The sequence below is a fragment of the Herpailurus yagouaroundi genome, unplaced genomic scaffold (assembly GCF_014898765.1).
Source record: "Herpailurus yagouaroundi ecotype Mexico unplaced genomic scaffold, PumYag 142, whole genome shotgun sequence".
Lineage (NCBI taxonomy): Eukaryota > Metazoa > Chordata > Mammalia > Carnivora > Felidae > Herpailurus > Herpailurus yagouaroundi.
In genome coordinates this window covers 27,544,176-27,556,738 of record NW_024412397.1, presented here as the reverse complement: position 1 = coordinate 27,556,738, position 12,563 = coordinate 27,544,176, and the positions used below count along the sequence as shown (strand labels likewise).

Below are 12,563 nucleotides of genomic sequence, written 5' to 3'. Positions count from 1 at the left end.
AGTTGGCTAATGGGACAATGAATGAGATATAAACACAAATAATGAGACGGGGATATAGCAGTACTATGTGAATGGTACAAACAATAAGTAAAATAGAATTGTATAGGGAAGAGGCAATTTCTGATAACAGAAAATTAACATTTATTCATTTTTGAGAGAGAGAGAGACAGAGTGTGAGTGGGGGAGGGGCAGAGAGAGAGGGAGACACAGAATCCGAAGCAGGCTCCAGGCTCTGAGCTGTCAGCACAGACACCATTGTGGGACTCCCAACTCACTGACTGCGAGATCATGACCTGAGCTGAAGTCAGACGCTTAACCAACTGAGCCACCCAGGCACCCCTGATAACAGAAATTTAAAAGAAAAGCAAAAGCCTTTATGGAATGGAGCACACTTGAACTGGGCTTGTAAAAATGACTTGGCTCTTGGTAGGCAAAGTGGAAGAAAATAGCTTGAGCAGCAGCTCAGGTAGGATGGCAAAAGGTGGATTCAGACAACAGCAAACAGCCCAGTTTGGCCCAAGTGGGAAATGTAGATACAAGTCAGCTTATGTGGGGTTCTGGGAGGGAGGCAAAGTAACTTTTAGTGCTTTATGCACTGGCTCCCCATTCTCCACTACAGAATACTGCATCCTTACCCTGCCCTTCGGGCCGCCATGATCACTCCATGTCGGTCATGGACGTTCTGCAAAGACTGCTTACAGAACTGAAGGTTCCTTTCCTCCTACCATGCTGAGATAGTTTGAACTTCGTATGTTTTAACTATTGAACGAGCGAAAAAGAACTAGGCTGTTTCCAAATTCTGTAAAATTTGGAATTATCTCTGTCCCAGGAACCACACGGTTTAACAGGGGAGAAAAAAAGCAAAGAGCCGGGGAAAGGCCCTGAAGGTTTGGCACAGAAGCTGGGGTGCTCAGGTGCAAGGCCTTGGAGCCCAGGTAACTGTCTAGGAGGCCGGTGAGCAGAAGTCCAGCAGCCAGGGTCTGAGGCCTGTGAGGCTTTGCTGTGTCTCGCGTCACTCTCGCAGTTTGCTTTGGCCTTCTGAGGTGATGAAAATACCAGATAATCCAAGTAAAGGAGGCATGAGAACAGAATAACTAGTCAAAAATCAAAATGTAAGAGCTGAAGGGAGTGTTTTCTGCTTGCCACACGTTAAATTTCTTCATATAAATATATTGGCAGAAAGAATAATTCCTGGGTACATTCCATTTGTCCTTTGTTTCCTCCCTTGTATGATTATATTATTATTGATGTCATTAAAAGTGCATTCATCAGACCTGGCTGTCAGAGAGTTGCACTTATTTTGTGCCCACAAGTAGTTTTGAGGTAAATCTCTTGCTTTAGGGCATTAGCTGATCAATACAGACATCTATAGTGAGGTATTGTTTTCCCGCCTCCTGCGTGACTCCATTTTCCTAAGGCATTCTGGGGCTCTGGTCTTCCTTTCAATCAGAAGTCACTCAGGATGGGATGGGGAGACCCAGGAGAAGGTACCCCTACAAAAGAACCTTCCTTCTGCAGTCCCTGCCTTTGCAGAAGGGGCAGCTGGTCCAAGTAAAGGCCTTGAGAGAAATATGGCAACTGCTTATCACCCCCAGCCCTGTAATTTCCTTCAGTGTAGTCTCTGTTCCTTGTTGGGTTTTAGTCTGATCTCAAGTCCCAGGTTTATCTTTGAAGTTTACAGGACCAACATCCCTGAAGTCCACGGCCAGAACCTCCCTTGTATTGCCTTTAGTTACTTATAAGTAGGGAGTCTGTCTTACTAATTTCTGTGTATCGGAGACATGGCAGCGACAATACACTTACTTGTCAAATGGTCAGTGTTGCTGAACTGAATTCCTAAAATGTGAATTTCGTGGTTTCACCCCTATTAAATTATCCCTCCCTCCCCTCCTTTCCTTTCCTTTCCAATGCACTTCACCTGCTCCTCCGATTCAGCCACCACACTCTGCTGTCTGAATCCACTGTGGATTCATTCAAACATGCCAGCTCTCTTATCAATTTCATCTTCTTGGAGACATGTCTACCAGAACCTTCTTGCCAACACCACACTGCCCTGATGATCCTCTGTACCCAGTAGATCAGGAGACCCTGGGACCTCACCTCATCATCCTGGAGACTTCCTTCTGTTTCTTGAATCCCACGTAGCCCTTTGGTTTGGTTTACCCTCTCCCTTTTGTCTTCCAGCACTTTCCTGATAAAGGGTGCAATGGAAGGTAAATAGGCTTTTAAACACTTTTAGTGTCGAAAACATCTTTATTCTATCCTCTAACTTAATTGTTTGATCAATATATAAACTACATTGGAAAGTATTTTTCCTCAGAAGTTTGAAGGCATTGCTCTATTTTTTTTAGAAACACTTTTTAATTTTTTTCCAAATTTTTATTTAAATTCTAGTTAGTTACTCTATTTTCCTTTAGTATCTCACATTGCTGATGAGAAGTCTTATTACTGATCCTGTATATGGAACCTGTTTTTTTCTCCCTGGAAACTTTTATACTCCTCTCTCTGTTCCCAAGGTTCTGAAATCTCACCGTGACATGAGCTGGCAGTCGACTTGCTGTTACTATACTGCCATCAGACAAGTCCCTTAGGTACAGGCTCTGAAGTCTCACTGGGTCCAAATCCACTGCTACCATTCACTAGCTTTCTGACCTCAAGCAAGCTACTCAATCTCTGTGCCTCAGTCTTCTCATCTTAAAACGGATATAAAAATAGTACCTACCGGGCACCTGGGTGGCTCAGTCGGTTAAGTGTCTGATTTCAGCTCAAGGTCATGATCTTGCGGTTTGTGGGTTGGAGCCCCGAGTCAGAGCCCTCTGACGGCTCAGAGCCTGGAGCCTGCTTTGCATTGTGTCTTCTCCTCTCTCTGCCCCTCCCCTGCTCACACTTTGTCTCTTTGTCTCTCTCTCTCAAAAATAAATAAACGTTAAAAAATTAAAAAAAAAATAGTACCTACCTCATAGGGTTGTGTGAGAGTCTAAAGAGTTAGTATCTGTACAATGCTGAACCCAGTGCCCACCGCTTAGTAAGTACGACTGAAGCAACAGCCTATATTAATATCTCAAATGCAAAAAAACAATTTCCTAGAGTTTTCAAAGTTTCCTTGACCCTGTGCCTTAAACAGAAATGTTGGCCTTGAGAGGGGGAATGGCTGGGGGGGGGGGGGGGGGGAGAGGGGCTAAGTTTCTGACGTAAAATGAATTTCAACAGAGTGAGGCTGATAAAGAACAAAGCAAATACAAAAAAGAAATAGGTAATTGTTACTGCTGGTAAAGCACTCCCGGACTATAGATTCTCAGCTCAGGATTGGAGGAATAACAGGTAGAGGCAAGACAGAATCTTTAAAGAAATCTGGTCACCCCTCAAGTTAGGATTCACATATGCTCCCTGAAAGGGTATTTTCATTTTTCAATTTAAAAGGGCAGAGATTCACGATGAAGGTAAGAAGAACACGAAGATGCACTGGAAATTCTGTGTTTTTATGAATGAGAAATATCTGGTGATGATGCTTTCACTGTTACTCTCTATTAATGGATAAACCAGACCAACGTGCAGGCATTTCCTAATTTTTATACCTAGGAAATCAAATAGATGTTTCCCTCAATTCTAGGAACCTGAAATGTTAACATATAAAGAGTTCACAAATTCACACTCAAAATGATGTGTTAATAGGAATGGTAATTCAAGGTAACCAAAGAGCCCCAATTAATGAGGGAAAGCTCAATTTTACATAATAGTGCCAAATAATACATTTGGAATGAAAAAAATTTTTAATCACTGTTTTGCACCACTCTCGTGAAATAACCAATTCAAAAATCATTAGCAGATGCCAAGGCCACTAGTTGAAAGGGGATAGGGAAAATGGTATTCACCTGGTGCCAAAGTATTGTACGTAGAATTCTTACTACTTGTGAAGAGATGTTTACAATGGAGCTGTCTATGGTCACGAGGTGATCCCAGTAATTAAACACCACACCACGACAAACATGTGGATCCCAATGTAATGAATATGAACACATAACAACTGTGAAATACACTAGCCCAAAATCATTACCCTGATTCTAATTAAGCTATGATGAGGAAAATATCAGCAGAGTCCAGAATGTGGGATATGCTACAACTAGCCTCACCGTGGTCAAGGCAAGGTCCAAAGCAAGGGCAAGAAGACTGGATTAGATTAGAGGATATTTAAGGGAGATAACCAAATGTAATGCATAATTCTTGACTGGATTTTGGTTGGAAAAGCTCTAGAAGATATTTTGGGGATCACTGGAGAGATCTGAATATGGAATGAGCACTAGACATGTTATGTAATGTGTTAATTCTGTTGGGTGTCATAATGACATAGCTATGTAAAAAAAAATGTCCTTATTGGGGAAAATGCATGGTAAAGCATTTAGGGATGGGGATCATGATGTAATCTACTTTGAAATAACTTGGCTGGATAGATATGAAGCAGATATGGCAAAATGTTAAATGTTGAATCAAGATGGAAGGTATATGGATACCCATTGTTTTATTCCACTTTTCTATTTGTTTGGAAATTTTATATTAAGAAGTTTAGGGTGGGGCACCTGCGTGACTGTTGGTTGGGCATCTGACTTTTGATTTTGGCTCAGGCCGTGATCTCATGGTTCATGAGATCAAGCCCCACGTTGGGCCCTGTGCTAATAGTGCAGAGACTGCTTGGGATTCTCTCTTTCTCCAAATAAATAAATAAACTTAAAAAAAAAATCAAAACAAAAAGAAATTTAGGGAAATGGCCTGCAGATACAAAATCACATAAACCTGGCCTGACAGTGTTTTGGGAGGAGCAGGCGTGAAGGACTCAAAGGGCCACATTTGCGTTGAGCATCCTGGAAGGACGCTCTTTGAGTTCAGTGGAGCAATGAAGTGAGACAGTCATTCGCTCCAGAATGTAGGAGAGTTTGGGAAGAATTAATGTACTTCCCAGAGTGCCCAAGTTATTGTCAGGAATAATAACTCACTGGCAGGGTCAGACTGAATAATTCATGGTACAACTACAATGGGAATATTCAAGTTCAGTTGTTAGCTGGATTTTTTCCCCCACCTAAAATTATCTCCTTTACATGAGGTATTTCAGGGTTGTATTTTCTTTTTTTTTTTTTTTTTTAATTTTTTTTTTCAACGTTTTTTTAAAATTTATTTTTGGGACAGAGATAGACAGAGCATGAACGGGGGAGGGGCAGAGAGAGAGGGAGACACAGAATCGGAAACAGGCTCCAGGCTCTGAGCCATCAGCCCAGAGCCCGACGCGGGGCTCAAACTCACTGACCGCGAGATCGTGACCTGGCTGAAGTCGGACGCTTAACCGACTGCGCCACCCAGGCGCCCCTCTTTTTTTTTTTAACCAATTCTTTAGCCCAAACGACATGAATAATTGTCCGATCCATTCAGGTATAGATGTAGAGTAACAGTTAAAATGCGGAATTGCTTCCTACAATGCTACATTGTTCTCACAATATAGTTGTCACTTAAGAAGTGAGTTGAGGGGCGCCTGGGTGGCTCAGTCGGTTACGCGTCCAAGTCTTGATTTCAGCTCAGGTCATGATCCCAGAGTCAATGGGACTGAGCCCCTCGTAGGGTTTCATGCTGAGTGTGGGGCCTGTTTGGGATTCTCTCTCTCTCTCTCTCTCTCTCTCTCTCTCTCTCTCTCTCTCCCCCTCTGCCCCTCTCCCCTAGTCACGTGCACTCTCTCTCTAAAATATAAATAAATAAATAAATAAATAAATAAATAAATAAATAAATAAAGTGAGTTGATTGCTCCAACTGGTCCCTCTGTTTCCCATGTGATCTCAGGGAGCTGGACTGTGCCATGTTACGCCGCCTGGAGAAGAGAATTCTGGTTGATCTCCCCAGCCGGGAGGCCAGGCAGGCCATGATCCACCACTGGCTGCCCCCTGTGAGCAGGAGCAGAGCCCTGGAGCTGCGCACAGAGCTGGAGTACGGCGTGCTGAGCCAGGTAAGCTGCCCTGGAGGGAGCATCTGCAGGCCAAGCAGCCGCCACACGAATCTTCTGGGCAGGGTCTTCTCGTGAGCTGTTTGGGGCATATTCCTTGAGTCACTTAGAAAAGACCCACGCTGCCCCAGAAATGCAATGGACCTCTTGTTCATGAGAGTAAGCTCTCTGTCCCTTGGAAACATTCAAGCAAAGAGAAACAGTGTGATGTTGTGGGAACAGCATAGGGTTTCAACTCCAAGAATCAATGGTCAACTCCTGATCCTGCCCCTTATTAGCTATGTGGCCTCAGGGAAACCACTTACTCTCTAAGCCGGTTTCTTCTTCTGAAAAATGGGTAACTGATATGCCACAAAGGATTACTGTGCTGATGAAACAGAAAACTTTTACAAATGGAAATGGGGGTACATGTCTGCTACCCCCACTGTCACTGGTATCACTGCCTCCTGAGTGGACACTTGAACATGATGTTCTCAGATTCCTCAAAGGCAGGTATGATCTTATTTACCAGAACAAAAGCATCTACCAAGTTTGATCATGCTTGGATTTGAGCACAAGGGCCCATGAGGTTATCATGGGCAGGCTAGTCCGGCATCTTCGAGCACGCAGTGGATGGTGTTAGGAAGTTGTTAACTGCCCCGTTTCCCAGGTTACCCAGACATATAAGCAGCTTCTCTCCCTCCAGGCTTTATAGATCTGGGCATCTCTGTGTATGTTCATGGGGGACAGAAAACAGATTCCAAACAGGGGCTCCGATACCGGGTCTTGCCTATTGAATGTAATCGCCACTAGTGTTCTGCCTGCTGACCCATGGCTGGTTTGCGGCTATTTCAGGAGACTGAGGGCTACTCGGGCTCAGACATTAAGCTTGTCTGCAGAGAAGCAGCCATGCGGCCTGTGAGGAAGATCTTCAGTGCCCTTGAAAATCACCAGTCAGGTACGATTGGGATCACAGCAAAGGTGATCTGGGAGAAGAAATTGTTTTAAAAAATCCAGCTTTCACCAGCAGATGGAGCCTTGCTCCTGTTCTCGGTGGTTCTTGGCACCTGCAAACATTCTTTGGTCAAATTGCCCTCCATGTACTCAACTCGTTTCTCCTCTGGTGTTCTTTTGGATCAACTTTGCCCCAGATAATAAACTCCTTAGGGCTGGGGCTTTTATTTCTCTGGCAAACTATGATGCTGGGCTGGATCCATCTGCAGCACTATATAACTATTAAACACTACTTTGATAGTGATACATTTAAGTCATATTTTTTCTCTGGGCTGCAGGAGCCGAGTCGCACATTAAAGAATTTCTTCCCCAGCTCTCTTTAGGTTTGCCTTTTGCTGCAGTAACCATTAGGCGTGCTGCATTATGCATTGTCTTGAAAAAAGGTCTATTAGCATCTCAAGAGCACTGATCACCTTAAGGTCATACGCTGTACTGTTACTGCTGTGTTTTTATCTAGAGAGCAGCAATTTACCTGGAATCCAGCTGGATACAGTGACCACTGCCGACTTCTTAGATGTGCTAGCTCACACCAAGCCTTCAGCAAAGAATCTGACTCAGAAATACTCAGCCTGGCAAAGTGAGTTCGAGTCCGTATGAAATCACATTTATCCCGACCCGGCCACAAAGACAACCAAAGAGGCTTCCTGATTTATTAGTGTAAGCGGGAGAAGAACATAATGATTGGAATAGAAAAAGTTATCCTTGAAGACCAAATTAGTTTGAACAACTGTACTGTTTTGGAACTAGGATATAGTTTTGTCAATTTTTCATGACTGATGCCAGCAGTATGTTGGAGATTTCAATTACAGGTCTATTTGCTTTTAGTCACACAGTGGAGACTTTTCTCACAAATGGACTCTGTACAATTTCTTAGTGTTCCTTGTTTGCGAATTGGTATTTTCATTTTGAAGACAAAGATGCAGCTTGGGAAGTTGTGTTGGAACGTACAGAGTGGCTCTGAGCTGCGGAGCCAATTAGAAGCTAAGCTTGACGGACCATCTGACCAGCAGATGGGCTCAAGGGTGGTTAAGAATGGGTGCAGGAAAGGAAATGTCCAGTCTGTTTCCTCTGACAACATCCTGAATCTCCTCTGTTCTTCCTAACTCTGACCCCAACGAGTATTTTTTTTTTAATGCTTATTTATTTTGAGAGAGAGAGAGAGAGACAGAGAGAGAGAGAGAGAGAGAGAGAGAATGCGCACACAAACACGGTGTGTAGGGGAGGTGCAAAGAGGGAGAGAGAGAACAAGAGAGGGAAAGAGAGAGAGAGAGAGAGAGAGAGAGAGAGAGAGAGGGAGATAGAGAATCCCAAGCAGGCTCTGCGCTCAGGCCCGAGCCCAACATGGGGCTCGAGCTCACGAACCATGAGATCACGACCCGAGCAGAAATCAAGAGTTGGACACTCAGCCGACTGAACCATCCAGATGCCCCAACCCCAACCGGTTTTTTCCGCAGCAAACCCCCTACCAGATGAGTTCCCACCCAGAGAAGCTGCTGATCCACTTCAGGATGGGAGCCTAAGGCTAATAGCAGGGGTGACTGCACACCGACACCACCAGCTACCCAGTCTGAGTGTTCTGAGTTCTGGCGCCTGATAACTAACATCTTTGGACTCAACACATTTCACGTCCCACGTACTCTGCCCTTCTCTTTCCATTGCCACGGATCCTCAGTGGACGCAAAGCTTAGGATGGGGAACCCAAGATTCTAGAGGAGTCGTCCTGAGTCTCCCCTGCTCTTGGACTTCTCCACATCTCCTTACGGGGTTGTAAACGGTTGGAAGCATCTCCCTCAGAATCTCACGGTCTGAGGCATCTACTTCCAACTCGTGATGGCTGCCACTGACATGGCGCCACCCCTCTTGCCAACCAGAACTTACCTATGGTAGTCACCTTCCTCCGTTTCCCCTCCTTGCCTCATTTTCTTCATCCCTGCAAGGCAGACTCCTCCTTTGAAGAAAAACTTCCAGGAAAAGGGACATTCGGATAGCTAAATATTCCAAAGGACTTTACCCTAATTTGAAACAAAAACCAAGCATTTTGGGGGGGGTACTGATTATTTTGGGCAGAATATTCTCAAATGCCTTTTACAATGTCATTTCATGGAAAATATAGTCAAACTGAAAACATACCATATATAACGAATCAAAAATAAGCAAAAAGATCTTAGTATATGTGAAACTTAAACTTCTTAATGATCGTGAAGGTCTTACACGATGCAACCCTAGTGATACCCCAGATGTAGAAGTCTTTCAACTAAATGGCCTCAGACTGCTGTACTGCTGAATTTCCAGCATCTGCTTTCCACGCTTCGGGTTGTCTTCCTTGTCGGGCTGTCAGCTGACATTTCTTACAGCTGTTAGTCCATTCGCTTGTGGCCACTGCCATCCTTTCTGATCTCCTAAAATCTCAACTGGTTGGGACCTCAAGTGTTGTTGCTGATTTGTCATGGTTGGGAAGTAGATAGGTTTGGGTGTGTGGACTTAAGAGTGAACAGGTAAAGGGGGCAGAGGAGACGCCCCTGTGGACAGCATGCTTTGTGACAATGTTTGGCCCCTTTTAGCTCCCTGCTCTTCCCTTACTCCATTCAGGGGAAGTGTGATTTTGCCATCCGTCGCAGGAAATACACACAACCACCCCCCACAACAGCGGACCATGTACTTGACACACCTCTACATCCTTCCTCCGTCTCCAAGTTCATGCTTATTAATACCTCCATCGTATTCAATCCTCCTCTCCTCTTTTCCTTGGAAAGTTGGTCTGTAAATAATCATGCATGTGTGTTTTCAGGTCACGCTTTTATTTCAGTGGCTTTATCAGTTTCATATGCTATCTAACGACTTCTTGCTTTGGAGGAAGTGAAAGGTAGCTCTTTCATCACCCCGCTCTGTCCCTACCAATACATGTCTTTCCCTACCATCACCAAATAGTAATAATTTTAGGTTAACTCAGTGATCAGTACTCCTAGGAGAACTGTATACTGTTTATGCAGGCCCAACTAGTGAATCAAAATTACATTTCCTTTTTTGTGGAGTTTTGTCTTTTGGGAATTAGTAACTGCCTTGTTTTATCGTTTGCCTCATTTTTGAAGTACTTATTTTGATTTTTTGCAACACATGCTCCTATCTGTCTGATCTTGTCAGATACCTATCAGTATTTGTTTCCAAATGGCCACATAGCAGATCAACTTTTGATTCCATCCACATATGCTCTGGTCCTAGAGTTGTAAGGGGAAAAGAACCAGGGAACCATTATAGAATAAGCAGAGATGTACCTGGTCCCCTGTGGCTCACCCTGGCTCACCCTCACGCCCAGCCCACTATCCTTAAGGCCTTAACTTTCCTGGGTCCACCCTTCCAGAGATCAACTTCCATTCTCCTGGCGTGGCTGGGGCGCTCATCTGGATGCTCAGAGTGGGGAGGCTTTCCTGGGGCTCCAATCACTTTACCAGTTTCAAACTAATTCCTTGCTTCTCAACCCTCACACCTCATCTCCTCTCTACCTAGTGTCTCCAAGCCTTGGATCTTTGAGGTTCTACAGGATGACTTTTGATTGTCTTTCTTTGCACTGATTTTAGTTATCAGCAGCCCATCTATTTTCCATCCTTCAAATTACTATACCCTCTCATCCACTGGTATCTCTTCTTGTGGGCTGTCCTTGTGAGTTTATACCTTCCTTATCCCTTAACTTTCATTTTTAGTGGGGCTCTGAGATAGAGAGACCGACTAAGACATACGACTAATTTATGTTTAGAGTCTCTTATTATTTAAAAAGTAGATTAGAAGTGTATCCAAGTTTATAAGGATATAGGAGCCTGGCCTGGGAGGAAAATTTAACTTAGTCCGACATGTGGTATTTTCTCCCAACGCAGAAGTCACAATGCCTATAGGAACTCAGAACACAGTAACATATGGGTAAAGTAAGCTTGGGGGAAGATAACCCAACATTGCCACGTCTTCCAATCTTCCTAGGAAAACCAGTGGTCATCGATCTGCATTTGAGATCCCCTGATCTTCAGATGTCAGCAACTAAGGTTAACTATCTACCTTTAGAATTCACGGCTTGTCTCCACATTTCATTCGGGTCACCATCAGAAGCCTTCCCAGATGGGCTCTACTTATCTAAAATTACTCCCTCCCTCTTCTTCTTCATCACTTAGCCATAGATCTATTGTATTAAGTAGGTGTGTAGGTTTTATTGTGTTAGCCCCATGGTTGTGGTACTTTTTTCACTGTTACTGAATGAACAAAATGTTCTTTAAAATGAGCACTGTATCTGCTTTACAGGCTAGAAGCTGTGATTACTGTCCCAAGGCACTCAGCTCACTGCACATGACCTCTTCTACGAGAGGACTTCTACAAAATATCTTGAACTTGTCACAGCCCTTGGGACAGTTCAATATATTTTTATATGCTTCCGTTCCCCAACTAGAAGACATGCATCTTAGGAATTGGGAGCTACATTCTACTCTGTCTTCCTTTGTACTTTAGCCACAGTTGGCATTTAATAATTTGGTTTCCTCAGGCACATTAACCAAAGAGAAGTTGCGATGTGTAGGACATGAAGGTAAGCACTGACAAAAGGTATTTAAAATTGTTTGATTTTAACACATAATGTAAACGATAAATGATTTCTGGTGCTCTCGTGCTTGCTCTGGTTGTCCCTTAAAGAGAGCATGCTTTGGGGTACTAGGCCTTGATGGCTGACATAACAGAAGGTCAGCAAAGGTCCTATGTGTTTATGCTGAAGAAGAGTTTTTATGACAAGTCAAAGGAAACTGATAATGCAAACATGGGTTTATGCAAGCAACTGCCAATATGAAAAAGGGATTCTGCTGTTTAAGGCAGGGTATTTCAGTGAAACAGATGAGTGCAGTTTTAAAAATTCTTTACTGTAAGTGCCCAAGGATTTCAGTTCCATGTTACGCGAACAACCAACCACTGAGTGCAAACTAAATGAACACAACCCGTGTAAGGTGTGGTGACTTTCGGGTCTAACGCGGTACAACAATTTTTGAATGTGGGGTTAAGGGTGAGGTGATGGCACTATCCTTCCAAGGGCATTCCTGACATCCAGGGCTACAGGTGTTTGGTGGCTCGGACAGATGTACAATGGTGGGCAGGAAGAGCTACGGTGAGACCAGCTGATTCTGGAGGTACAGAGAGAGGTAGTGGGGCAGCTGTCCATGTCCACCACCAGACTGCTCTGCCCTCTTCCACACCCGGCATGCACCTGGCTGACAGCAGAAGCTCAGTACTCCTCCCCTGACAGTGGGTGTTCTCTACTACCCTTTCCAGTCCCCAAATGGGCCTAGGAGAGGATTACAGTAAAGCCGAGGCAAACACTGTCTCTGAGGTCATATACCATGGGGTAGCTCTTTAAACGGGATGGCTGGAAAAAGAGGTCTTTTAGATACTTCAGTTATTACATCTCCTCCAAGGCAGACCACCCCGCTGTGCTGGGAATGTTTACAGTAACCCAGGTCTAAAATAAGATTTTTATTTATCCTCACGAACCTCCCTATGGACAGGTCAGCCAACAAACCCTACATAATGTTTGTTAAATAAATAAAACATCAAACAAAGATTTTAA

At 44.0% G+C, this 12,563-nt stretch overlaps 1 protein-coding gene across 4 annotated transcripts in view; it reads left to right on the top strand.

The window, feature by feature from the left end:
* Positions 1-7,797, top strand: part of KATNAL2 (katanin catalytic subunit A1 like 2) — a 74,417-nt gene extending 66,620 nt beyond the window's left edge. For all 4 annotated transcript variants that reach the window (XM_040478905.1, XM_040478903.1, XM_040478904.1 and 1 more), the window contains 3 exons: positions 5,821-5,983; positions 6,815-6,917; positions 7,431-7,797. In XM_040478905.1, coding sequence (XP_040334839.1) covers positions 5,821-5,983; positions 6,815-6,917; positions 7,431-7,570 — 406 coding nt within the window. In that variant the 3' untranslated portion in view covers positions 7,571-7,797. The remainder of the gene's footprint in view (positions 1-5,820; positions 5,984-6,814; positions 6,918-7,430) is intronic.
* The last annotated feature ends 4,766 nt before the right edge of the window (positions 7,798-12,563 follow it).